The sequence below is a fragment of the Nothobranchius furzeri genome, chromosome 18 (assembly GCF_043380555.1).
Source record: "Nothobranchius furzeri strain GRZ-AD chromosome 18, NfurGRZ-RIMD1, whole genome shotgun sequence".
NCBI lineage: Eukaryota > Metazoa > Chordata > Actinopteri > Cyprinodontiformes > Nothobranchiidae > Nothobranchius > Nothobranchius furzeri.
The window spans coordinates 21,867,474-21,895,441 of NC_091758.1; the positions used below are offsets into that span (position 1 = coordinate 21,867,474).

Here is a 27,968-nt window from a genome sequence, read left to right on the forward strand (position 1 = left end):
TCAGCCCCTACCCGCTCATTTCATTTGGGAAAGACCCAGAGGTGAATTCCCCCGCCACACCCCTCCCCTTCCTGTTCTTCGTACACACACGGTGCACCCATCGACATAAGGGTGCACCTGAACCCTCTGAAGGTTGGTTTATGCTTGACGCGTTCGCGAGGTCCGCACGGCTCCGCGCGGAAAAGTTGCGTCATTTTGCGTCATTTTAACAACCACGCCCCTCCACCGCGCCTCCGCACGGCCCAGAATTTCTGCAACGCCCACCTCGGAAAATTTCTAACCACGCGGACGGACGGACGCGGAAAAACATGGCGGACCGGCAAGAACTAGTACGGCAGAGGTTCGTAAATACAGACATTTGTATGATTCAGCTCTCAGAGATCACCGTGATCAACATGTTGTTAATAATTCTTGGAGACAAATAGCTCGCACTGTCGGAAAAGACGAGGACGCTGTTAAAAATGCTGAAATGCCATGTTGTAAACAACAGTAATTTCTACTTCTACTATGGTGTAGTGTTGGGTGCATGTCGTAGAGCTCCATGCTGCCCCGTTCAGTTTGGGAGAATATTGGCTCACCGCAGAGACGAGCCGCACGAACCATAAACGCTGCGAGTTGTGAAGCGCGTTCCATCCGCGAGCCGCATCACCAAGCGGAAAGTGAATGCTTCAAGCATAAACCAAGCTTCAGTCAGCAGGAGCGCCTGCATCTGCAGGGGGCGCCAACTTGCTGTTTCCAATCCAGACTCTGTGATATGACAGATAGAATAGAAAACCTCGGTGCGGCGCAGATTTATTTCTTTTTTATTTTTTACTCAGCGCTTGTGCGCCCCTTTGGTCTCATGAAAAAATGCTGCCCCGGGCAACTGCCCTGTCTGCCCGTGCCTAAAACCGCTACTGTTCATAACATCAGTTAACATTCTGTTCAGAGAAGGATAAGATGTCACACAGGAAATGGACTATAACCAACACCCAGCAGGTCCTTTTTTCAGAGAATAACAATTGTGTGCGTGATTTTTTTTATTTCAAAACTGATTATTTTATTGTCTAATGTTATTATAACAACTATGTAATAATCTGTTTAATTCCATTTTATAAATAAATAACAACAGTTATATATAAACAAATTAAGGGCCATCGTGGCCCTTGGGAGCGCCCTTGGAGGTAACCGTGCTACTGCACCTCCCTCCACACCCCAACTGAATCCAACATGGGTCACATGTAAGTCTTAAACCAACGGTGTGTTGTTGCTCCTTTCATGTCAAGTTTGAACAGAACAAGAACAGATGTAATTTTATCTGCTGTTTTCACTTCTTCTTTGATTATCTTCCTCCATAAAAGAAGCTCTCTAAATTATCATTTTACTCAAAGAAAAAGTTCATTTTGTCATGACCGATCGTGTAGTTATATATATATATATATTTTTTTTTTTTTTTTTTTTTTGCGTGCTGACCCGTCCCAGCCTCTCCACCCACTGTGACAAATAAATAAATAAATAAAAAACCAGAAAGTTTGCGCAAAACTATTTCCTCGGTGCTATAAATACAAGAGGAGCGCACATCTGCACACACACGAGGCGTGGTCAGTCCGCGTTAACAGGTGGGGCGGTGTCCGCACGGCTGTTGTCTTTCTACCTCCGCACAGGGACTCGTTTCTCATCTCCGCAGCCGCGCCAGCAGCAACATGCCGAAGTGCCCCAAGTGTCAGAAGGAGGTTTACTTCGGTAAGTTTTATTTCTTTCTGCAGCTGCAGACATGTCAGCATTTCCTGGTTTTGAGTTTTGTGCTAAAACGAGGAAACAGGAAGCTGAATTTAACCAGCATATAGAGTTTGGAGAGGATTTAGTTATGAAAAAAGAAACTTAAACATTGACAATTTGTTCATATTTTTAAATGTACCAAAATGCGTCCAATTAAAAAATATTAAAACAAGAAAATGAGGGAAACGTTTTATTTATGTTTGCATTGATTCGTAGATTTGACTGATAGTTATTTAATTACAGATTTAGTATTTATAGAGAAAGGGGAAGCTGTGGTCTCCTGGTGTTACATAATTTTAATGTGCAAATCCACACTTAAAGAAGAAGAGAGCAGTAAATGGTTCATGCATCCTTTCTGCAGATGATGGCACACTCCAAAGGTCACTGCTCTCTTTTCAGCCTTCTTGTTATCAGATAACTTTGTTTGAGATCTTTGCTCCCATCGGGAGCCAATTTCCTCCCTGTTGAGTCATGAGCTCCGTGACTGATGACCAAACTGAGCAGAGGAAGCAGGTTTAAAATCCTCCTTTCCCGTTCATCTCATGTGGATGCCGTCCCACTCATTTAGACAGAAATGTATCTGCATCTCAGTGTTGCAGCAGATCATTTTTCCCAGAGAAATCCTGAACCAAAAGCCAAAGCTTTGGGCTGTCAGAGTTAGATAAGAGGAGCCTGCTTTTCCACTTTCGTGGATAAAGTTCCTGGCTAGAACAAATATGCCAATTAGCTACTGTCAAAACAAACCATTAAGCCTTTTTTCAGGGGAGGTTCTGTGGCAGAAAAGCAAAACTTTTCTGGATGCACAGCTGCATCATTAACGTGAAGTGTCCACATCGATTTCCCACTTTGCTCTGCAGTCTAAACTCTCCATCCACCTCAGCCTCTCCCCATCTTTGCGTGCTGCTGGTCTGATTTAATGTTCTCTCAGATGGAAACAATCAGGCTACCACTGCCTGTGTGTGAAGGATGGAGGTCCAGCAACAGTAGAAAAACGTTTCCCTCAAGCTGGAAACTCTCAGACAGTCGTGCTTTGAGCAGCAAGACCAGCGCCGAGGAAACTATGTTAGTTGAGCGAAGGCAACAATAGAAGCACTGTCCTGCAAAACCACTATGAGTTCCTGCAAAAAGTGTTTTTATGGATATCTTTATTATCTCAAAATATCAAATATTTAAAGCAAATATTTTCACTTGATTTATAATAAATAATAATGATACTTTTCTGGTTATTTTTTATATTTTTATGCATGTCTAAGTGTCCCAGTGTCTCCAACGGCATCCTTTGATAGTGTTTTTCCAGTCGGATGTGCGTTTATGTACACTGGACTGTTTCCACAGCACGCCACGCATCAAGAGTTGAGGCAGATGAGCTACCTCCTCTGTCATCATTCACGCTGCGTTAGCTGTTGCACTGCCAGGTGGAAACACCAAATAAAGCTTATAAGCTGCTGTTTACCCAGTCCTGTAGTTGGTTTGGAGTGATGGGTTGGAGGTTTTTGTAACTCTGATCCAAAAGGATGACCCGCCCTTGCACTAAATCACTACTTCCTGTCTTTTTGGGGCTATTTTTAAGAAAGAATGTATCCTTTGCTGATATTTTATCTGAGTGGAGGCCGTCAACACCACCCTGTATCCATCTGTGTCCCATTTTTTTACCGTCATGCTGAACTTGTTCAAATATGCAGCAAGTTGACTTTAGGACCTCACTATTTTCAGTATTTCCCGTGTTTAAGACCCCTTCATCTCTGAACTTGGTTACGAGCTCCCTAAAAATCTTTCTAGTGCAGATTTTTTAAGGTCAACATTTCAGTGAGAATCCTTCTTGATGGGCGTTTGCTTCGATCGACCAAAACAGATAAAGACGTGTTTATCAGAGTTTGAGGCAGGAGGACAGACTCCTTTCCCCCCCCCTCTCTCTACGGCCACGCCCAACAATTTTCTGCAGTGAGTGCATCTCTGTGGCGTAAAACAGCGATGGTGATTAAAATTCACAAATCGATGACGCTGTGTGCTCTGCAGCGTGACTCCCTGACTTCCATCACCCATCCAGACAACAGTATCTGTCTTTGTGGCAGCGGCCTGAAGGTTTTTAAACATTCTTCTGCTTTTTGTGTATTCGGCAGCTGAGAGGGTGACATCACTGGGGAAGGACTGGCACAGACCATGTCTGAAGTGTGCAAAGTGCAACAAGACACTGTCTCCTGGCTCTCACGCAGAGGTAAAATCTCTGAGCAGCATAGCATGAACGTATTCTGTTACACGGCTTTAATCCTTTATTTACACTTAACTAGGGATGTTCTCAAAAGGAAATGTTTAAAACATTTTTGTAACTAAACAAACCGACTCTTTCAGCATGAAGGCTCTCCATACTGTCACAATCCCTGCTATGGTGCCATGTTTGGACCTAAGGGTGAGTCGGATCTCTTCAGATAATTCATGTAACTCAATCCCAACAACACATGTCAAATTTAAACTTAAAGTGTATAAATGTCAGAAAAATCCCCACTGGCATTAAATGTTGGCTTCAATCAAACGTGAGAGGAGGTATGTTTAGGTGTTTGAATTTTCCGACTTTTATCGAGATAATTTTTCCCATGTCAATAAATGTCATTAAAAAATGCAAAGATGTGTGTAGGTTGGCAACGTTCATGTCCCTTTAAGAAGCTGTACCACCTTAAGTCATGTGATGTAATACCTGTGACAGCCCCATCTAGTGGGCAGCTTTTGTTTCTGCGCATACCTGTAGTTATCGTCCAACTTATCGTTATCGAGGTGAAATCCTCAATACATCGCGATATCGATTTTAGGCCATATCGCCCAGCCTTGAGGCAACCTTTGTGATATTTGTCAACTTCCAGCTGTAAAGTAAAAAAAAAAACCTTCCAGTTATCTTCATAAATGTTATTTTTAAAATTGAATTCCCTCATTTGTTATGTTTCAGGATTTGGACGTGGTGGAACTGAAAGCCATGCCTACAAATAAACAGGTACACTTCACAAGGACATTCATGCTTTTACTTCATCTGATTTACATTTTACTTGCATGACGTGTATTCATTTTTTTTTTTTTTTTTTTTTTGTCATCAGGACCTCGCAGCGAACACGTTCTCTGGAAAGAAGATCGAAGTAACCACACCTAACAAATAAAACCTGTAAACATTTAGTGCTTTAATTTAGAGAAAAATGTCCACGTACTTTTATTCTATGACCTTTTGGACTGCATTGTTTTATTTCATTTTTAATTTTGCATTCCCAAGTTTAGCCATGAGGAGTTTGCACTCTGATCACATGTCGTCTGAATAAACAATGAGTCAAATTTCAGTTGTTTCTTAATCAATTTCAATCCCTATTATCACTAAAAAGCCACTACACAGTGGTGCTATTTTAAACATTAGGCTTCATGGTAACAATTTAGAGTTCTTTGTTTTGCAAAAATGTACAACTAAGCTATTTTCATGAAACATAAGTTTATCTCAGAAGGCAATAAAAGTCTCATGATGCTGGTCTGATAACAAGCACTCATCTAAAAAAACCGAACCCTGGATATGCCAGTCAAGTTATGCAGTCATGAAAATGTTTTAACGATTCCTGATTCCAAAGTATAAAGATGCATATTGAAACTGTTTGCCCCTGCATAAAAGCCTGAATACATGTGCAGCTGCACTGTGGGTAATGACACAACCTCGGAGCAGCTGAGGCCACCCCGACTCTCCGCTGATCCACCAGAAGCGCCCCCTTTCATCGTCCTGATCTCTGTCTGCAGCCATCTGCTCGCTGCGCCCGGCTCCTCTTATCTTTGTCCAGCAGTTGCTATGGTAACTGAGCTAAACAAGCCCCAACAAAGAGCCAGTTTGTCTGTCATGCTCTCCTGTGCAATAAAGATACTTCCTGTGACAGAAAAAAAAAATGCTCGACAACAATAAGAACATGCAGTTGGTGTTTTGGAAGGAATGCATTTTTTTTTTACTTCTTCTGGAAACAATCAGTGAAATGAGCTTGGGTTTTATGTGAGAGCTGCAGTCATAATGTGCCTTCACCCATTTCCTATGTCTTCTGTTTGGCCTCGAGTCTTCCAAGTGGATCTCTCCTCTGATCATTAATGTATTCCAATGAAAACTTTCCTCTCACATCGTTTTGTGCAGGAAAACCCACACCTTCTAGATATTTGTGCGAGCCCGGAGCGTTACGGTTCTCTCCTGGAGATTCTGAAGTTTTAAATGTGAACAGGAGAGCGTACAAGACGAAGCACAACAAACCTAGTGAGTGAAGATGTCTGGCTCCTCACGGCCTCTTGCCTTCTGCTTGGTATTAATCATGTAAAACGTTTCAGTTCTACCATGACTCACATGACTAAATACCTCCACAACATGTGACACCATCCTGAGGTACCACACAACAGCCGTATTGGTCAGTTATATCCATGTGACCTCAGTGACTTTAGAGATCTTAACTAGAAGAGGTTAAAAGCGTCCAACCAGTCAAAAAAAATCCCCTGAATGATTAATAATCAGCACTGTTTTCATCAGGGTGAAGATCAGCAGATCAAGATCATTTATCTTGTTGCTCTTTTAGCTTTCAGATTATTTTCCTTTTACAGTTTATGTAAACACTCTAAACATCCAGGTCAAACCATTAAAATCATGAGTATTTAAATGTGCACAACAAAAAATCTAAACAAACACAAAAAACACATTTTAGAGCGTACAACATGATTATTGCTGAATGTCAGCAGTCGTTCACATTAAATAACAGAGGTGTGACCAAGTCACTACTTTACAAGTCACAAGTAAGTCACAAGTCTTTTCTGTCAAGTCAAAGACAACCAAGTCCAAGTCAGGTCCAAAGTCAATTACGTGGAAGTCCAAGTCAAGTTCAAGTCCTTAACTTTGAATTTTCAAGTCATAATCAAGTCATCTGCCCAGCTTCAATTTAATGGCAATAATAATAAACAAATTACAGAAAAAAAGCTTCTTAAAGCTTCATTTATTTGCTCGAACAAGCAGAAAGTGCAACTGAAACTGATTATAATCAAAGTGCTGCTGCATTTAGCAGTACAAGATCACACCCAGAACCAAGAATGATTTATGATTTTTGTCCACATCGTGTCACTTTTGTGCTAAAATATCAAATATGCTCAAGTCATCATCAAGTCAACAGATGCAAGTCGATTCAAGTCGCAAGTCACTGTCGTTCAAGTCCGAGTCAAGTCATAAGTCTTTATAGATTTTATCAAGTCAAGTCAGAAGTCATTAAAATAATGACTCTAGTCTGACTCGAGTCCAAGTCATGTGACTCGAGTCCACACCTCCGTTAAATAAACATGAATAACAGCAGACACACTAATGTACCCATGACTGAGATGTTCAGACAAACCAGAACCATAAACTCTGACTCTGTTATAGTTTCTGTATCAATTAAAGCCATGAAAGAAGTTCTCACATCCCTTATGAAAGTAAAAATAAGAGAGCAGATGTGGTTCTAACTGGGTTAACTGGGTCCTGCATTGATAAGCAAAACTAACTTTCCCCTCAGCCTCTCAGTCTCATGCTGCCTTGGAGGCTGCGTCCTCTTCTACCTGAAGGAAATAAGCTGAATCCAGGGACACATCCTTGTGGATGACCAATCCTGGGGATCATTGCTGTAATAACTGTAAGAAATAAAGATTTATTCCTCACTTAAATGCAGCTTGAACATGAAACGGCATCAACAGACTTCCTTATAGATTACATGTCTGGCTGTTCGTGTTTTAGCGATGAGATATTAGTCGAGCGTTTCTTTGCAACTTTAGAGTTCACACCCCACTGTCTAAAGGGAATTGGTGAATGTTTTGTAACCCAGCACAGAGCAGCAAATACTTTAAACTGTATCAGATGTGTGAAAGCTGACATGCACTCAAGTCTGCTTCTTGTCTTCGAATAACCAAGTTCAGGAACAAAAGGGACTCCCGCTCAATGAAGAGCTCAGTTCAGTGATAGGAGGGTGAGCGGTTCAACCCCAGACCCCAGGCCCGGTGGACCACATGTTGAAGTATCCATGGGTACAGATACTGAACCATCCAAACACACGTTTTGTTCAAAAACACATTATGTTCAAAAAACTTTATTGAACCATTTCCCATAGAAAATCACATGAGTAACTATGGCAAAGGATCCGAACATACAAACTAAAGTGGAAATTAAGATTTTAACATTAATGAATGTTTTCTTCAGAATTTTCTACCTTTTCTTTCTTTTTTCCGCTTGGCAGACCGTATGCTTCCTGGATCACCTCCCACACGTTTCAGGCATATTTTAGAGGTGTGGCACAGTGTTGCTACCCTTTCTGTTTAATCTCCTATTTTACTTTCTCCTAATCCCCCAGATCGCCACGCTGTGCAGCACAACTTCAAATTTGCATCATAAAATTATATTTTTCTATCAGCAGCCAAGCAGGAGATCGATAAAGAGGACCAACAGCCTCTTTGTAAAGCATGTGGATCATTTTTTTTAAATTAAAAGTTATCTTGATTTATTGAACTGTTTCATTTTCAAGCATAAAAGGAAACGGTTCGTGCTGTATCGGCTCAGAGATGGGTTGGTTTCAGTCGTCTTATGAGAATGCATCAGTGCTTGTGATAAAGTTACATCACAGCTATGTGCTTTTCTCAGAGAAGGAGCGAGACAGAGACAGAGAGCGTGTTCTGTGTTCTGTATTCAGTGAGGTAGAGTCATAAGCACCATGCTGACCTAAACGCACTTCTGACACGTCAACATGAACTGATAAAGGAGGCCTCGTGGACTCATTTATGATAAGAGATGCAACATAGCTGCAGAAATTATTTGTTTCTGTTAAAAAAGGAAAATAAGCATTTAAATTTTTAAATAAATACTTCGAGTTGAGTTTACTGTCCAAGCTCGAAGCCATAGGAGTTAGAAAATGTACTAAAAGCAATGTGACTGACTTCCTGTTGAGCACATGCACCTGATTTCATACATGTTTAGGACTTTAAAGTGATCATTCATTTGATATAATGCATAAAAATGGTCTTCTTTGCCATATTTCATTGAAAAAAGTTGTTATTTTTAATATTTAAACAAGCTTTGAACAAATCCATGACATGTTTGAACATTAAACATTAATTCATCAATATTCTTTGGGGTCGCAGCAGTCGACAGGTAAGATTCCTACATAAAGCATCCGATCTCACAGCCAAACAGACTCGTTCTCGTTCACTTTCTCTCTTTGAACTCCCACACACGTTTGTTCACACACTCTCGGGGACAGCACCTGGCTGCAAGTGTTGGGTTTCCTGCAACATGTTGCCTGAGCCTTGAGGGAAATTAAAACTCTTGGAAAAAAACCTTCTCTGTGTTGTGTGATTGCTGCACAGCAATGTGAGTGCAGAAGTTATCCAAAGTGTCATGGAAATGTAAAATGTATGGAGTGTCATCGACTGTTTTGCAATTTTCTGACGTTTTTCATGAAAAGATTTTGTACAAGGAAACCTTGCCTCCGATTTGTCTTCTTTCTCCTCCGCCTCCGAGCTGGAAGAGGCAAAGAGGGAACACAAGGTCACATCTGAGCCTCATGCTGTTCTGGTTGGCCTTTCCCAGACTGCCCTGCTGCTCGTCGTGGTGCTGCTGAGATCAGCCCAGCCTCCTCTCATCTTTTTATCTGCAGTATTTCTGTAGCACTTCGTCATCAAATCATCCTGCAAATGAGATGGACAAGACTGCTAGAGAAAACCCCAAATTTGAAAAAAAAAGAGGAGGATGAAGCAGAAGCGTTAAGAGTGGGAGGAGGGTGCAACCAGAACTGAGATAAACAAACCTGATTCCTGTTTCCATGCGCTGGGAAAACAGTTCATGATATGATCTTTAGTTTGAGCTTTGATCATCGGAAAACTTGTTATCATCCAGTACTTTCAGGATGCTCCTAAAAAATCACCTAAAGATCTGATTTCACATGAGAAATGAAGTGTATGCTAATAAAACTCAACAAGCATGAAACGAATACCATCTTTTATGTCTTTTACTTGTTTTAATGTAAAAATCCTTTTAAAAATCTAACTTGATCTAATTTTGTGTAACTGAATGGGCTCTCAGATTATTATCATAGATGTTAATTATGAAGAGAAGTAAGCTTTATTTTTATTTATGTTGGACAAACATAGTTATATTAAATGACCTGTATTTGATAGAGCCACTTAACTCCACAAAATAATGAGGATGTTTGAATAAGATTTACAAATGATCACGCTACATTATTATATAAATGATTGTTTTTTTTTTACCTTAAAGCATTTAAACCCAAATTCATGACTCAGAACATTTCTAAATCAAATCTTTCAATATACATTTAAGCTTTATTCTTTTTTGTGATCATATATAACTTTTAACATAACATGCTTTATGAATAAGTTGTTTTCAAGATTTATACTTTTCATTAGAGCAGATCTTCATTAAGGTAAAACTGCTCCATGAAACCCCAAATTATGAGTCTTTACAGCTGCTTTTGTTCCCCTGCTGCTGCAATCGCGCCCTCTTGTGGCTCACTGTGGAGTTGCACCTACCACTGAATAATTAAACATTTGCTTTGATGATGATAATGCATTGAATTTATAATGCCTGTTTTATAAGGCAAACAAAAACATGACCATTTAAAACGAGTTAAAAAAAAGGTTAAAAAAAGAAAAATCAGTCAGATCCTGCTGGATGCTTTAAACCTTTAATAGACAGTGCTTGGATAAATCCTTACTAAAAACACAGGTGGTAAAAATCAAAATCAGAACAAATAAGTTACGCCGTAGTAAAAAGCACTTGAGATTCTATTCAGATTTCATCGTTAGTGTGAACCCTATAAGAAAATAGCATAGAAAGTATGCAAACATAGAACTCCGTTCATATATTTCTAATCTTTTAGCTAAATAAATGTTTTCCCTTAACCGACTGGATGAAATGGAAGTGGCTTCGATTTCATCAGCGGTTCTGCTTTTAACACTTTTTGTGACACAATAAAAGTTCCGCCTCAGAAATAAATGAAACAACCCTCAAAACACGTCTGAATAAAAGGAAATTAAATTAACATCAACAGGAGAACAGTCTGCTGAACCTTTTTTCTCTGGTAGAGTTAAACAATCGACTTTACCACACACACACTCACACACACACATACAGTTTGTGCATAGACCCAGGTTTAATTTGGGGAGTAACTGGAGCCAATCCCCCCCTCATCCCTTTAGCGCCCCACCTGCAGTTTGACCTTAAAAGGAAAACAACCCTTTAACCTGTTTGTTGCCGTGGCAACAGAAACTGGCACCAGAAGGCCTTTCAACACGCAGGTACGTAGCAACAGACAGATCAGAAAATGCCACTTGAACGGTCCAACTCAGCAACAAGATGAACGGGGTGAAAGCAGTACGGAAGCCTGGAGGGACCAGGACTTCATACTGGCCTTTCAAAATAAAATCAGTTCCGGTGTCACGCCACCCTTCTCTAGCCCAGGTTTCAAGGCTGTGACAATCTGCACACTTTCATAGCAAAGATCCAGTTTTCTTGTCATTTGAAAATAAATAAGAAATTGTGTTTTTAGCGCAGGAATAAGAATCTGTGGGTAAATTACTCACCGTCACCAACAGGCTTTAGGAGGGTGTAAACAATCTTTTGAACTCGGTTTCTAACATAACAGTCTGGAAAACAGGAGGGCTACAACTCTGAGGTAGGAGCTTTCGTCTAAATCTGGGTTTTAAACGTCTGGTTCAGCTTCTCTAAAAGCCTGCAGAACAAAGTTAGTCTTTTATTGACACATCACAGGAGTGGGGTTTGTTTACACCTGCAAAAGTAACAAATAACAGAAAAGTGTTGTTTTGCGTTTCTGTATCTGTGGAGTGCTACCGTCTGCCTCCCATCAGTTACAGCCAGGGCTGACAGGGAGGCAGCTGCTTAACACATAGGCGGGGGGGGGTTGTGACCACTCGGATAAAAATATTAAATAAAAATTTGGGGGTCGACTTGTTCTATTGCACATACGTTTCTGCTTTTTCTTCATTTCTGGCTCCCAAAAAACAAAAAATAAGATAAATCACAGTTCTAACAGGCAGCCAGGAGAAATTCGAGTTTTTTTTCTGCTTAAATTAAATGAAAACAATAAAAATAGGACATAAAAAAGCGCTTAATAAAACTGCAGCCAAAACCAAGTTATAATAATAATAATAATAATATTAATCATCACCAACGATATTCACAGAAAAACAACAATTACCATATGCAATGCAGCTACAAAGTAAAGGTTATATTTACACTTATTCATCAAAAAGAAAATCCACAGTGTAAAGTTGATTGTCATTCTGAAATAAAAACCATCTCAACATCCAAGGCATCGACAGTGAGGAACAAACGGAGCCGCTATAAGGTGATGGCGGTGTCAGGTGACTGCGGCCCAGAACCTTTTTCATGCTTGGCAGCTGTTAGTGCAGAGCGGTGTCCACCGGCCCGTCAGGGTCCAGACTTCAGCTGACGCTCGGCGGTTGGGAAGGAGGTTCAGAAGCGTGCCGGTCAATAAAAACAAAACAAAAGGGAGTCCCACACCTGCTGGTGAGAGCAGACTGAAAGTGCTGAGGAAGGCCGCGGCGGAGACGAAACAGGACGACGTCGAGTGGCAGCATGGCTTTGATTTCACTGAGCCCTGTGAGCAGAGGTTACTCATGGAAAGCTTTACAAGCCGAGTATAAAGGATGGGGCCGGGAGTTCGGACACCTTAAACCACGGCGGGGTGTCCACGTGTCCCTGAAGGCAGCACAGTTTTCAGTTCCACAAAAAATCTGCAGAAAACTCACTGAAGGGATCATTTTTAAATGAAAAATTCTTCTTCCTGTTTGGTGCCTCCTAATGCCGCCAGTCCTCATCCTCTCCATCCGACGAGTCGTCGTTGGTGCTGTCGCCGCCCAGCTGCCGCGTCCCACTGTGCTGCCGCGCGGCGAGGATGGCAGCAGCCTCGGCGGCTGCCTTTGCTGCCGCTCGTTCCTCTGCCTCCTTTTGTCTCAGCGCCGCCGCCTTCTTCTCCTGCTCGGCGTGGCTTTTCATGTGGGCGCTGCGGCTCTTCACCTTGTAGAAGATCCTGCAGCATGGAGAGAAAAAAGTTTTTTCTGAGTTTATCTGACAGATTAGAACTCAAAAGGCTCCTAAACAGACTTTTAGCTCCTTTAACACTTTCTAAATCAGATTTGATTCCTCCTGGAAGGCCTCAACCAGCAGGAGCTTTCCACTCTTTGTAAGAAATAATGACGGATATTAAAACCTCTGAGCTGCTTCAGCAGTTAAAGAGCAAAAGCAGCTCTTCTGAATCGGTGAGCGACGTGATTGGCCTTATCTACTCTGTTGCTAGGACACAGCTGGCAATAACAGGCCGGTGTTGCCGGGGGACAAGCTGTTATCCAACCAAAGCACGACAGGATGGTTCATTCCTCCAAGCAGACACCAGGAGACGCTTCCGTTTACTAAATCCTACTCCAAGTGGGACAAACAGCAGAATCTTGTTTTCGGTTTGCTAACCTGCCACATTTCTTGCAGGGGAACTCCCCCTCCTGAGCCACGGAGGTCTTGTTGCCCGTCGAGGGGCTCGTCTTGCGCGTGCTGCCGTCGAAGCGGGGTTTGGAGCTGGGAGGAGGCGGCTGGTGGATGACCCGGGACAATGGCTGCTCCCTCCCGATGTCATCATGGCTCTTCATGATCAGGACCGTCTGCGGGACAAACGAAACACACGTGTGTCATTAAGTCTTGGGGGTAGTGAGTGGGAGGTAACTAGTCTGGAGGCAATATACCAGCAGCTTTCATGAACAGTGACAACAGCATGCAATATGATATGAACAACAGTTGTTTTTAATTTGCTGAGTCATTGTTTCGTTTCAGGCATGATGGAGTCAAAACAAATTCTGTTCTTCAAAGTGCCCAGCAGGGGGCAGCACACCTATCCACCAAGTCTGGAGTTTAAAAGGACAAAACCTAAAACCAGAGTTCTAAACCAGGAGTGAGGAGGATTTGGGGACAAAATGTGCTTTTATCCACAGATATTCTGCAGCTGGAGGATGTGCAAAGTTTGCACACATTTGAAAAGCCAAAGAAAAAAAATGTTTTAAAAGCAAATTTCTTAATGTTTCCTATTTAAAACGGTTTAAAAATAAACACTTATGTGCAATAAATGGATGTAAAAGAATAGATGAAAAGGGAAATGTCCTACTGTATGTGACATAACACTGCCCAGGCTCTGAGAAATAACCCGGCTGCATACACTACAAACTTTCTTAAAAACAATCAATAATTCTTAGGAAGAATGGATCAGTTCCTGAGTTTTATCACATATTTATGTGGCTGAACTCTGCACCAACAGTACCGTAAAACACAAAAAGCACACGTCGTCTGGCTGCAGAGATGAGGACAATTAACAATAGCTTTTTGTTTTTATTGCTGCTTTATGCTTTTATTTTGGCAGTTGAGTTCCTGTTTGTGAATTTGTTTTGTTTATGCGGACGGGGAGGCAAAGACTTTATGTTGTATTAAGAAAAACACTAAATAGGGTTAAATCTGCATCATGCAGGGTTAATCTCACACTCACATTCTCCGTGGACGGCAGCGTGTGTGTCACCCTGATGGGACAAACATCCTGTTTCCTGTCAGCTGAGCCTTCCCACTTCCTGCTGTCCTCCTCCTGCTGTGGCTCCAGTCTCTGAGAGCCCTGTTAGCCAAAGGGAGCAGTTACAAGAAAAGCTTCTTCTTCTTCTTCTTCTTCTGTCAGAGATCCTGAAGCAGTCATGTGACTGACCTTATGGTCCAGCTCCTCCTCAGCCACCCGGCTCTCCAAAGGCTCCGTCTCGCCGTAAATCAGTGTTCCGCTGCGGCCGATCTTCACGTGTTTTTTGTACGTGTAGTAGAACTCCACGCACTGCGCCACGGTTTTAGTGGTCACCTGTAAGCCAGGAGAAGAGCCGTTATAGTCCTGATTAGTTTTGGACTCTCACGCTGCCAAAACCACTACGCTCTTATCGCTCAAAATGAATTTTGATGAGATGCCAGAGAGCCGATTCCTGCTCCCCCTGCAACTTCTCACTTGCTGCAAATTGACTGCTGAACAGCTTCGGTTTAGAAAAATACTATTAATGTAACTCGAGATCGACAGGCGGATTGGTGCTGCGTCTGCAGAGATGCCGGGGTTGTACCGATCTGTCGCGGTGGAGAAAGATCTGAGCTGGAAGGCAAAGCTCTCAATTTACTGGTTGATCTTCGTTCCTGCCCTCACCTACAGTCACGAGCTTTGGGTAGTTACCGAAGGAACAAGACTGCGGATACAAGTGGCCGAGATTAGTTTCTTGGTGAGAAGATCCGTCATCCAGGAGGGGCCCGGAGTAGACCCGGTGCTTCTCCGCATACAGAGGAACCAGTCCTAAAGAAATAAACTCAATTTCTCCAAACAGAGGCTGTTCAGGGAGCCATCTACAAGGTTAGCTAGTGATTATAACATTTACACACATACACACTTCAAAATGGCCAAAATATGTGGCTTCGCGGTTCCTCAGGTTCTCACCTGCAGAGCCACAAAGTAAAAGTCAGAGGATGTTTCTTAATGTCAAGGCACCTGGCCTAGCAAGGCGATGTCTTGTTAGGTCAGGCGCTTAGCTCAGGAGGACACTGGCCTTCCTTGGTCAAAGAAAACGATTAAATGGAACAGACTTGCATCACGCAACCGCGGCTCCCATGGCGGTCTCGTCATGTCATGTGACATGAGGTAAAGTTATATTTTATACATATAAGTTTCAATATAAATATATAACGAGCCTTAAACTTTTTAAATTGTGTATATATTGGTTAAATTAAATATGTAGGCGAGTTACTACCTGCTAGCCACTGAAGCTGCAACTACTAGCATCTAACCAAGCGTAGCTAACTGCTGTGGATCTAAAAAACATTTTAGATATCAGTCTGATAGCTACAATTAGTTGACTTACATTTAAGCAGGAAATTGGCCCCAAAAGTAGCTGCTGGCTCCTGATGCGCCATCCCTTTAAAAATGCTGCACTGTATTCTGGGATGTTTGATCAAGGCTAGGCTACAAAACAGCTCCAGTGTATCCTAGCTAACGGCTAACAAAGGGAGGACAGACGCCTCCATAGAACATGATCAGAACACGCCTTGGCGGTTCCTGATGATGTATCTCCTAGGCAACCGGGGCGGGACCAAGGCATAAAGTCGACTCCCATAGACTCCTGGCTCAGGTTTTCTCTGCTAATGTGCTCAAATATGAATGTAGACGTTTATCTCTTCAGCCATTTTTATCTTCTTACAACCGTTTTACCATCTTAGACTAAATGTGTTATCAACGATCCTTCATTATAAGGATTGAGGTGATTTGAGAAGACCTAAGGAACACCAGCTGGTGTTTCATGGTCCACCACAGAAGTCGTTACAAAATGATGACAAATAGAAATAAAATCTGTCGTCGGAACATGAAATTAAGTGATTTATACAGAATAACTGCCGATATTGTTTCCTATCCTTCTCAATTTGTATCAAAAGTAAAATAAATAAATATGTGATTAGATATATTATTCAAGTATTAATACTATTAGGAGCAAAATACAGTTTTTTTAAATATAAGAAAATAAATTATGTCATTTTAGAATATTAGCTTTAATATCGAGAAACATCTTTTTGTTTTGTTTTTTACAGAAAGTATTCACACCCCTGTCAGTTTTTGACTCTGTATTATTGCAGCTAAAATCAATTAAGTTCATTTTTCCTCATTATTGTACACACATCACCCCATGTTGATCAGAAAACACAGAATTTTACATTTCTGCACAGTTTTTATTTTTTAATAAATTAAGTATCACATGGTCCTAAGTATTCAGACCCTTTGCTCAGTATTTAGTAGAAGCACCCTTTTGAGCTGATACAGCCATGAGCCTTCTTGGTAAAGATGCAACAAGTTTCTAACACCAGGATGTGGGGATCCTCTGCCATTCCTCCTTGCAGATGTTCTCCTGTCAGGTTGGATGGTGAACGTTGGTGGACAGCCATCTTCAGGTCTCTCCAGAGATGCTCAATTGGGTTTAAGTCAGGGCGCTGGCTGGGCCATTCAAGAACAGTCACAGAGTTGCTGTGAAACCACACCTTCATTTTAGCGGTGTGCTTAGGGTCATTGTCATGTTGGAAGGTAAACGTTTGGCCCAGTCTGAGGTCCTGAACACTCTGGAGAAGGTTCTGGGTATGCAAATAGTTATCCTGTCCCTGCAGCTGAAACACCCCCACAGCATGATGCTGCCACCGCCATGCTTCACTGTGGGGACTGTATTGGACAAGTGATGAGCAGTGCCTGGTTTTCTCCACACAGACCACTTAGAATTAAGGACACAAAGTTCTATCTTGGTCTCAGATCAACAAATCTTATTTCTCACCATCTTGGGGTCCTTCAGGTGTCTTGTACCAAACTCCATGCAGGCTTTCATGTGTCTTGCACTGAGGAGAGGCTTCTGATGGGCCACCCTGCCATAATGCCCTGACTGGTGGAGGGCTGCAGTGATGGTTGACTTTCTACAACTTTCTCCCATCTCTTGACTGCATCTCTGGAGTTCAGCCACAGTGATCTCTGGGTTCTTCTTTACCTCTCTCACCAAGACTTTTCTCCCCCAGTAGCTCAGTTTGGCCAGATAGTCTGCTCTAGGAAAGGTTAGGGTCATCCCAAATGTCCTCCATTTAGGCATTATGGAGGCCACTGTGCTCTTAGGAACCTTAAGTGCAGCAGAGATGTTTTTGTAACCTTGGCCAGAACAGATCTGTGCGTTGCCTCAGTTCTGTCTCTGAGCTCTTCAGGCATAGCCTAGTGAACTAGACCAAATTCTTGCATTGCAAAGAATGGTCTAGGCATGCTCCATTGGAACCTCAGCAGCTCCTACCAGGACTCTGGCTTGCCAATCACAGCTCTCTAGAGGGGTTTCAAACACATAAAGAGCTGTGATTGGTCCATAATGGTGGGCCAATCATGCTCTATCTGCTTAGTGAACAAATCACAGAGCTTTATCCGCTTTGTGGGCCAATCAGGGCACTCTATATGCCTGGTGGGTGGGATGATGCAACAGAGTGAAACAAGAGTATGTCACATTCATTGTCCAGTGGAATGCGGAGATCATTTGAAAGACAACGGTAGAACCCGCCCCACAACCGAGAGCCGTCAATTGAGCATGGCCAGACTAAATAATACATTTATTTAGTCTGGCTTGCCAGGCTACTTCAGGCAGTTCCTTTGACCTCATTTGCTCTGACCTGCATGGTGAGCTGTAAGGTCTTATATAGACAGATGTGTGACTTTCCTAATCAAGTCCAATCAGTATAATCAAACACAGCTGGACTTCAGTGAAGGCTAGGACCATCTCAAGGATGAGCAGAAGAAATGGAAAGTGCCTGAGTTAAATATGAGTGTCGCAGCAAAGAGTCTGAATACTTAGGGCCATGTGATATTTCACTTTCTTTTTTAATAAATCTGCAGAAAATTTCTAAAATTCAGGGTTTTTCTGTCAACATGAGGTGCTGTGTGTACATTAGTGAGGAAAACAATTACTTTAACAGATTTTAGCAAATGGCTGCAATATAACTGTCTGAATACTTTCTGTACCACAGTATTTTTATCGTGTTGAATCCTTATTTGTAATATTTAAAGTGACAAAATATGAAAAGTCAAACTGCAGCGTGTGTGTATGCTACATGAAGCACCCAGACCTTCTGACCCTGATTCAAACCATGCTTGGGGGGGGGGGGGGACAACCCGACGACGGGTCTAATGAAACTGGAAACGGAAACACCGTTCCACAGCGACCGTCTTTCCCTTTCCTTCGCCCACTCGCAGAGGGCGAGCGATACCATTGTGGGTTTGTCAGCTCACACAACCTCCGTGGCATTTTCACTCCACCGCACAAGTTGAGTTTCCTTCCCATTCAGCCTGAAAGCACACACACACACACACCTCTTTTTGCACCATGAAGAAGTCCTTTTTGTACGCAGCCATGCCTTTGTTGAACAGTCGCCTCTCAGCTGCCGTCCAGCTGTCAGACCCTGTGGGCCAGAGGAGGACAGGTAGACACATGGAGAGAGACAAAACATAAAGACGTCAATCTGTGTGTGGAGACGAGCTCCGTCCCATCCCCCATTTAAAACCACACTTAAAAATCACTAGACGAACAAAGGCTCTCCTGTCTTCAGCTTGGGATTAAGCACATGCTGTAGCCCCCCATCCCCCCCCCCCCCCACAATCCTCTACAGACCGGCACCACTCTCGCTGCTGCAGCTGCTCTAAGGGATGACTCGGAGCTCATTGTGTCATGCCTGAATTACCTGAGTAGTGGTAGTTGGACAGGTGATTAGACTTGGGGAAGATGGGGTCCCTCAGCATCAGCAGGGACAGAGCAGCCTGCAGGAGAAATGAACACATAACCAACACGCTTTCACACTCGGGCCCAAACAATGAACCGGCTGCAGGCAGGAAATGAGAAATGAATCATCTTCATCTCTCCTGAAAAATAAGACCGCTTCAGCGTCTTCGTAAGACACAACTCTCCTCTCCATCTGACGCTGCACGGATGTAGGAAGCCTGCTGCAGAGAGTGGGTGCTGACAGCCCCCGTCCCACCCCCTCATTGTTTCCTAGACAACGCAGGCCCGGCGCTGGTCGCCAGAGATAGAAGTCTCCATCAGCGGAAAAGTGAAGCACAGCATCGGACGTCTGCTCACACATCATCAGGATTTAGAGTCTCGGTGATCTGCAGCTGATTCAGAACCAGTCAGAAGGGAACCCCGCGATGTCCACTCACTTTCCAACGACCTCCCTGTCGACAGCACACGGAGCACCAAGCTGCTTGTTTTTATTGACTCCTGTTGAGTTTTTCTTTGCAGCTGTCTTAAGTTAAGCTCTGATGTCATCGGCATTTGAGCCGTGCTGCAACAGATACGCAGCACAGGATATTTTATTGCTGCAACCCGGGTGGAGCGCTGATCTGTCCAGTCAGATCGGTGGAGCATGAATCACTCCCAAACGCCTGAGAGGATATTAACATTGAGGGCTTCTTCTGATCTGCAGATTTACAGCTTGGTTGCCTTTTTATTTAACCGTTAAGCTGCTTTTGAGTGAAGCCTGGAAACGTTAGATGTGGAAACATTCTCAGTTTCTGAGCACAAACAACGAAACGCTAATATTTCAGAGGAAATTCATGAAAAGTGGAACCAACTGGCTTATTGTTGCAACTCCTGCAAACAGCAGCATTGTTCTGCCCGAGGCTAAACAACCAACCAGTGTTATTATCACATTCATCTCAGTCCGCCACAGAGCTTCAGTACGAAGCCAAAGTGAAAATGTGTAAATCAGTCATTTCCGTTTAATAATTGTCCAGATACACCGGAGACGACTGATGCCTGCATGTCCGCACGCACGCGGGGGGATTAAAAGGGGGTATATAAACGTGTAAGAAACGTTTGGTGAGCAAATGTGCAGAATCACCAAATCTCACATTTATGGAGATGTACAGCGCTCAACATAAAAGAGTATTGGTTCCAAAAACAGTGATCTTTGTCTCATCCCTCCAGAGTCCCCGTAGTCTTAAGCTCTTTCATCATGGGTAAATTCTAGGCGTGCTTTTGTTGTGCATGGGCTTTAGGAGAGGCTTCCTTCGTGTACGATACCCATGCATGCTACTCCTCTGCAGACGTATGGTGTCACGGGAAACGGTCACTCCAGTTTGGTTTCTACTGCTTTAGCGAATTTTCTTCAACCCTTCTCATCAGAAGACGCAAGGTAAAGAAAAACCTCATCTGTGTTTTAAAAAGAACCAAAAATGGAAGTAGAAGAAGCTCCTGACGAGATGTTCACTTCTGCGAAGGGCCTGGACGTCTCTGTGAGATGGTTTCTTAAACGTTTGGATCACTTTTGCTTCAGTATTCTGACAGATATGTTAAGTTTTGCTGATCTTCTTGTAGCCCTCGCCTTCTTTGTGTAAAGAAATAGTTTCCGTTCTCAGATTTTGTGACATTCCTCTTCCATGCGGAGCCGTCGCTGACGGCATGAACAGGGAAGGACTTTTCTTTATTAAGGAATGCTCTTTATAGTCACCTGCCTGCTGGACACCTCTTAAATGAATCATTAGACTCACCTGTGGTTGAATTCCTGTTATTATGAATTTTGTAGTCTCACGTATGGCTTTTCTACTGAGACTATAATACTCATTTTGAACGGATTTGTTAGGAAAATCACTTTTGTGTGTGTGTGTGCAAATGAACAAATGTTTGCAATCAACAGTAAATTTGTAGTTCGGTATCTCATAGAAAATGTTGATTCTGACAGGAAACTAAAGGTTTTCTGACAAATGTCGTGGGGTGCACTCGTTTATGCTGAGCGCCGTAATTTTAACTATGACCTACAAATTTCAATGCAATATTATTTTGAGTAAATAATAAAACATTTCTGATTGGCAGTCTGCAAAAAGTGTAAGGATGTTTGTTTAACTGCATGTTATCTTTTAATTTTGCCCCAGAAAGCATGAAAGTCTAATAAAGCTGCGCCTCTGTTTTTAACCCGTGTTGGTCCGAGCTGCCGAGTGCTCCAGCACCAAGAATGAATGGCTTTTTCTCAACACCAAACATCCTGAAATGGCCTTTTTTTGTTCTACGTGTGCACAAGGGAAAGCTTAGCAACCGTCTTGTTTAATTTGGCTCGAGAACACAGATGAGCTCCACACATGAAGACAGGGTTGGACAAAAATATGGAGAAAAAAACTACAGATTCACCCGAAAACCTAAATCAGACAATACTCAGCACAGCTGGCTTCATCTGCAACTCAAGCATCTGATTTTCAAACTCATTATTGCTAAGAAACAATGAAATAAAAAAATGTGAATCATCCTGATCTGTGAACGCATCATCAGAGTAAATGAAAGTGATTTTTATGAGTGAAAGCATGCGTCGTGTGTGTTGCAGCAGGAAAACACAACTACTCTTCCCTGTTATTCAAAGGAATAATACAGAAAAAATACAGATTGTTCCGCCGCACTCACCACGATGTCCCCTTTGCACTCGTGCAGACAATGGCAGGCCAACTCCTGGTTGGTGCCTCCTCCACACAAAACACTGGAGCAGGCCAGGTGCATGAGGTCTTCCACTGAAAGGGGACCAGGGTTGGAAAATTAGAATAAAATCTACTCATGCTGTCCATTTATTTTTTTGTTTTGTTTTCAGGTTACCTTTTTTGTGAAAGTCTGGTTTTAACTCTTGCTCATTCAGAGGAGCGAAAACCAGCTCAGCGGGATGATGATCCAACTGGACCGCAGACCGCTGCCTCAGCTCCGGCACCTCTGCCTGGTACCGCGACCCAATATTTATCCGTCTGTATGGGAAGAGATCTGCATCAGTGTCTACACAGATTGCCCTTCACACTAAAAACCACCGTTCTTTTTTGAAGTATGTTTTTTTTTGCATAAATCGACATATTTAATGGTGAATAAGTTTGTAATTTCAACAAGATGTCGTCTCTCCATCTCATCACACAAAGCAAGAGGAACGGTGTAGAGGGTGTGACTTGGTGCCATGTAAATAAACTGAATTGAATTAAATAGACAGACCAAAGCAGCCTTTCAGGGGAAAAATCCACTTTTGCTAAATGTCTGCAAAGAATAAAGTATCAGACTGAAAGAGTTTCTGAGGCACGGCTGCTCCTGTTTCTGTCCCAACAAGTCCGCTGGAGTCGTCGTAGCTGTTCTGTCCCCTCTTGAGTGTTTCCTGTTGGTTAAAACGGGTTCTACACGTGCCGAGTTCCCGCCTGCACCACCACGCTCTGGTGTCAAGGAAAAGTGCCCCGACTTTGGTTTAAGGAAAACGAAGCTGCGATGTCTTCAGGGTTATTTCTTATGTTGATACAGGATTGCATCATTCTTTCATAACGGCCACTCAGGTTTCCTTCACACCGCCCTGCGTGCTCTAGACGTCTCCCTGTAACAACACACCTTATTCAGAGGAGTGAATTGCTCCATCGGCTTGTCGTCGGGTTCGGCAAAGGCCTAAAAAATGACTCGTGAGTTTAAATCAGGGGACTCGGAGCGGGAAAACATCTGAAACACGCAGGACAGCGGGCCTCGGGGAGCAGCGTTAGGGAGAACTGGTCTATACAGGCAGGAGCTGAAAACGTCAGAACTGCAACCATCAACCCAAACGTAAGATAAGGCCGTTTGAAAAAAGAAGGAAAAGTGTTTTGGTGAAATCGTTTTAGGAATTTCTTTTATGGTGTCCAAGCATCAGCTCACGCCACAGATTTTCATTTCTACCAGCTACTGCAGAGCCGGAGCTTCAGAGTTCTCCAAAAATGAAACTTTGATTACAGCCAGCAGCAACTCAGGAGAACCGTTTCTGACAGGTGAGAGTCCGCTTGTTAACCGGAGAACCCCTTTTTCTGATTGGATAAAAAAGAATAAAAAAATAACTTTTACTCGTCTAGCTGTGCGTGACAGGAACAGGAAAGATAAAGCAGACTCCAGTGGCGAGGTGGCCGCGCGTACGGTCAAACCAAATACTCAGGTTTTGAACTTCAAATGTGTTCCAATTCAAGACGACTGATTCAACCCCGACTGGAGGTCGTAGCTCAAAGGAAAACACTCACGGCTCAATGCTGACTGGAGTTGTCTCGTTCATAGCAGATAAAACTGGCGGCGTGATGTCACAGCTGTCTGGAAAAACATGAAACAATGAAAGTTACAACTGGCGGTGTGAAGACGTTCCGTTACTTACCCATCATGCATCCTGATTCACCCCTAAACTGGTCTTATGTTCTGATGTAAAGACATTTGGGATTAGCAGAAGGTCCTGTCTGTACTCACTAGAGCGTAACAAACTGCGTGTGGCTGATTTGGGCGTTGCAGGCGGCGGCAGGCCAGGGCCGCCTGCTGCAGCAGACGACAGGAAGGTAGAGAAGTAAAGGCCGGAGCCCTCTCGCACGGGGCTGAGGATTGGCGGCGGTGTGTAGGGGGGCACCATGACGGCGTTGTCAGCGAGGCGAACAGGAGAGCGCAGGTGGCTCTGGTAAGGTGTGATGCTGGAATAAACAGGCGGGGCGATGAATACACTGGGTTTGGGCGGAGGGATGAAGAGCGGCTCTGGTCGGGGGCGTCGTTTGGACTTCTTGCCGTCGTCGTCCCTCTCGCCCTCTGCGCTGTCATTCTGGAAGGCAAAAGTAATGATTTGGTCGTGAGAATATCTCGTGGTGAAATAATATTTTACATCATTAATCTTACTAAAAGACACTGGATAAAAGGAAAAGGGACCCCCCCCACCCCACCCCCCTTCCGTGTGGGACACAATGTCCACAATCTGCTAATCTGTCTGATCTGGGACAGGGCAACCAGTTCACCAAATCCTCCACATCAGTGGATAAGGGCACAGCAGAAGATCGGAGGGGGGAATCAAGCAAATCAAGGATTCATAACTGGAACGTGTAAAAACCCAACTGATCAGCTCCCAGATTTCTGCAGAACTTCGTAAACGGTTCCGTAAACAAACAGAAACATTGATTTACTTTAACAAAGACACAAGCAACAAACCGGAGAGCCCACCTGCTCCAAACTGTCTGAGGAGAAGTTCCTGAGCGAGCGTCTGCGGTTGACGATCACCGAGGGCTTGTGGTCGGCGAGGCCGAGGTCCGGGGCGTTGTGTGGCCGGCGGGGCCAGGTCGAGCCCAGCGCAGCGTCGTCTCGGACGGGAGACGAGGGCTCTTGTCGTCGGACTGGAACCGACACGGGGATGACCAGCGGGAGGAAGCTGTCGTCTCGAGGCTGCTTCATGGCGTCTGGCTCGGTGGGACTCCACGGCCGGCGGGGCTCCTGAACAGCAAACCCAAAGGTTGTGACTCTACTTCTAACCCAGCGTTTGCATACAGAAGACACACACCAGCTCAGAACCTGATCGGCACAGTAAGAGTTCCTGGTGACACATTTTTGAATCCTCACACAAAGAAAATCACTCGACATGAATCACACAGCAGGAGGAATGTCACCCCAACAACAACGTAATTGCAGCTTGGAGCTCCAGCGGAGCACAAAACCATACATTTACTTAGACATACATTTACCGTGATAGCTGTTATTCAGCTTAAGCAGGCCGCCTAACTGTAATGAGTGGAGTAAATTTGCATTCAAACACAAAAACAGATAAAATGTCTCATTAGGTAATTACACATTCACAGGGCAGCATCTTAGCCTTCGTGGACGTTCTTCCAAACAGAATGCATGGTTGCACCATCATTTTTAAATGACAGAGAGCATAAACTTTACGCAGACATCAAATGAACCGCCTCCTCCTTTTTGCATTCTTCACATTTTCTTTTGCAAAACCACATCGAGCGAGCATCAGCAGCTTGTGCTCTTAAGAACCACTGTCGGCTCCGGACTGGAGCAGCTTCAAAACCCGCCACATTACCAGACACTTTAAGGCAGATGCTCGACGCCCCTCTGCACGCTGCATCATCACGGGCAGAGAGGCGTGAAGCATGGTGGCTACACTGGCTTTTTATTGTTAGTGGAAAACTCCAGCCTTTACACCAGAGCTGTGGAGAGAGATTCTGCTGAGCACTGCAGGCCAGGCAGCTCTAAACTCACACTCTCTCTCTCTCTCTCTCTCTCTCTCTCTCTCTCTCTCTCTCTCTCTCTCTCTCTCTCTCTCTCTCTCTCTCTCTCTCTCTCTCTCTCTCTCTCTCTCTCTCTCTCTCTCTCTCTCTCTCTCTCTCTCTCTCTCTCTCACTCACTCACTCACTCACTCACTCACTCACTCACTCACTCACTCACTCACTCACTCACTCACTCACTCACTCACTCACTCACTCACTCACTCACTCACTCACTCACTCACTCACTCACTCACTCTCTCACTCACTCACTCACTCACTCACTCACTCACTCACTCACTCACTCACTCACTCAGGGAGGTATGCAAGCTTGTATGATCTGCTACCCATGAGGCATGGCCATGCTGCTCTACAAACACAGTGACTAACCGCTGTTTGGCAACAGGACCTGTTGCACAACCCCGTGCAGCAACACATAAAAACAGATCGACTTCACGCAGCCTGGTTAACGCAGCCTGGTTAAAGATGAAGAGCTATAAATGTGAGGAGCAGATTCTCCCCACCAGTGCTGATTACGCTCTCCTTCTCTTCCAGCAACACGCTAATCACAAACAACACGAGCTTTGGCACACTTCTCTCTGGCAGTCAAGCAGGCCGTTTGTTCCACTTTACACTCCTGTTCTGGGAGTTGAAGTCTCACAGCAATTACACCCCAGGATAACGCAAGGAAATAGATTTCCTTAACCACCCCCAAAACTGTTGCAGGAATTTTTGCAATTAAGAGTCTTCGTGTGGAGTAGGTGCTGCGAGAAGCTGAAATCCACTCTGCAGCACTGGGACTAAGAACATCCAGTTCTTTTGTTTACAAGCTTTTCTGTTCCTGATGGTGAACAGAAAGCAGCTGAGAGTAAAATAATGAGCAAAAGCTACAATAACTTTGGGTTTAAGAGCTTGCCTTTACCTTGTCGTGAGCCGGAGACTTCCTTTCTGAGGCCTCCTGAGCGAGCATCTCCAGGTTGACCTCCTGGGACACGCGGCGTTTCCTGTGCGTGCTTTGGATCACACCCGTAGGTGCCGCCTGGACGTCATGGGCCCCGTTTTCTGACCCGAGCATCCCTGTCTCAGTCTGATCCGAGGTCACTTGGAGAAAAGGGTTCTCAGAGGGTGCGCCACCTTCCTTGGAAAGCCGTCTGGATCTGCGAAGCTGAGTTTGGGACAGGAGCTGCGTTTGAGGCTGCGATGCAGCCTCGGACTGCATTGGAGCCTGGAACGGATCGGACGGCTGCTGGGGTTCTGGTGTGATGTCCTGGATGATGGGTTCCTGAATCTTTGGGGGAGCTGGTGCAGAGGACTCCTGGGAGAGCACGACCACAGCCTGTGGATGGGGGTGTGCATTTTGTCCACCAGAGTAAAAGTTAAGCACACGGGGGTTTTGTTGTTGCAACTGCTGATGCTGCATTTGCGGCTGAATCTGAAGCTGTTGGTGCATCTTTTGTTGCTGTAGGTCCACGTGTTGGTGCTGAATGATCGAATGGTGCTGGAGCTGCTGCTGGATGACGGGGTGTTGTTGCTGGCGGATCTGCTCTGGATTCTGTAGCGGCTGCAGGTGATGCGAGGGTTTAGCATTAGGCCCAGGGTAGTTAGGTGGGTTGGGCAGTGTGGTCCTGTTCCCTTGGAAGTTCTGGTAGTAAGCTGGTAGGTGCTGTTTGGGCTGACCAAAGGCCAGCTGGAAGGACTGTAGGACTGAGCTCCCCCCTGGGTGGGATGCACTCTGCTGCTGAGCATTCAGAACTCCAGGTTTCAGAGTCTCCTGAAAGACCTGAGTCTGCTGCTGCTGCTCCCAGTCCAGCGCTGGAGTGTTGGCTGCCTCCCTGTTGGTTGGCTGTTGGTGTGGCTGTAAGCCCGACGTCTCGTGTATTGACTTCAAAAATGTGTTCTGAGCTCGTGGGTAGCTTGCAAATGGCGGGCCCCAGTTAGGTATGGTCCACGAGGCAGCTCTCTGCTGCTGGGACAGCGACGGCTGCTGCTGACTGGGCTCCGGGTGAGCCCACTTCATGGGCACAGTCTGCTGATAGTGACCCCTGTTCTGGTCCCCCTTATCTGGGCTGAAGATCACAGAGTTGAGGTACATGTGTGGAGCCTCTGGATTGGAGGTCACCGTGCTTGCTGCCTCACTTTGTCCAGGATCAGAGGCGGTTCCACTCGGGACGTAATAAGTCCCATCTGGGTGTTGAGAAGCTTCCTTCATTGAGTCTCCACTATGATCATTAAAAAATGTGATCCGTTTGCCTGTTCTTTTGTTGCTCACTTTCTGCTGGGCTGGTACACTCATGACGGGCATGAATACTCCGAGTCTTTATCAATCGGAGTACTTTACTGAACTCAATCAACATAAATATATCCGCTAAACGAAGCTGTGTGACTTGGCTGACACCCGTGCACGCAGGATCCAGCTCAACTGAGATTATCCTCAACTCCCACTGAAGTTCTTTGTGACCTAGTCGGAGGTCTCCAGCCAGGGCGCATCAGATCTGAAGAAGTCCTCATTCACGAGCAACACCCTGCAAAGAGAGAAAGAGACAGGGGTCAAGGGTTGGGCAA

General features: G+C 44.2%; 2 protein-coding genes across 2 annotated transcripts; one reads left to right on the forward strand and one right to left on the reverse strand.

The window, feature by feature from the left end:
* The first annotated feature begins 1,528 nt into the window (after positions 1-1,528).
* crip1 (cysteine-rich protein 1) lies at positions 1,529-5,075 on the forward strand. Its single transcript, XM_015969591.3, has 5 exons — positions 1,529-1,722; positions 3,879-3,973; positions 4,108-4,165; positions 4,697-4,741; positions 4,842-5,075. Exons 1-4 carry the CDS (start codon positions 1,683-1,685, stop codon positions 4,735-4,737), a joined length of 234 nt encoding a protein of 77 aa, XP_015825077.1. The 5' UTR covers positions 1,529-1,682; the 3' UTR covers positions 4,738-4,741; positions 4,842-5,075.
* A 7,346-nt stretch (positions 5,076-12,421) lies between these two features.
* On the reverse strand, positions 12,422-27,915 carry mideasb (mitotic deacetylase associated SANT domain protein b). Its single transcript, XM_070547074.1, has 12 exons — positions 26,329-27,915; positions 24,361-24,627; positions 23,629-23,968; positions 23,412-23,478; positions 22,003-22,145; positions 21,817-21,920; positions 19,109-19,184; positions 18,741-18,829; positions 14,550-14,693; positions 14,343-14,462; positions 13,283-13,470; positions 12,422-12,848 (listed from the first exon to the last, which is right to left on the reverse strand). The coding sequence occupies exons 1-12, from the start codon at positions 27,706-27,708 to the stop codon at positions 12,617-12,619; spliced, it is 3,150 nt and encodes a 1,049-aa protein (XP_070403175.1). The 5' UTR covers positions 27,709-27,915; the 3' UTR covers positions 12,422-12,616.
* Between the last annotated feature and the right edge of the window lie 53 nt (positions 27,916-27,968).

Bases quoted from the DNA above. Each gene is read 5' to 3' on its own strand.
- crip1 (XM_015969591.3), top strand. From the start codon at position 1,683: ATGCCGAAGTGCCCCAAGTGTCAGAAGGAGGTTTACTTCG. The intron at 3,974-4,107 runs GTAAAATCTCTG...CGACTCTTTCAG, and splicing joins CTCCTGGCTCTCACGCAGAG to CATGAAGGCTCTCCATACTG. The intron at 4,166-4,696 runs GTGAGTCGGATC...GTTATGTTTCAG, and splicing joins TGCCATGTTTGGACCTAAGG to GATTTGGACGTGGTGGAACT.
- mideasb (XM_070547074.1), bottom strand. From the start codon at position 27,708: ATGCCCGTCATGAGTGTACCAGCCCAGCAGAAAGTGAGCAACAAAAGA. The intron at 18,830-19,108 runs GTAATTCAGGCA...TCTGGCCCACAG, and splicing joins GTCCAACTACCACTACTCAG to GGTCTGACAGCTGGACGGCA. The intron at 14,463-14,549 runs GTCAGTCACATG...TTTGGCTAACAG, and splicing joins AGGAGGAGCTGGACCATAAG to GGCTCTCAGAGACTGGAGCC.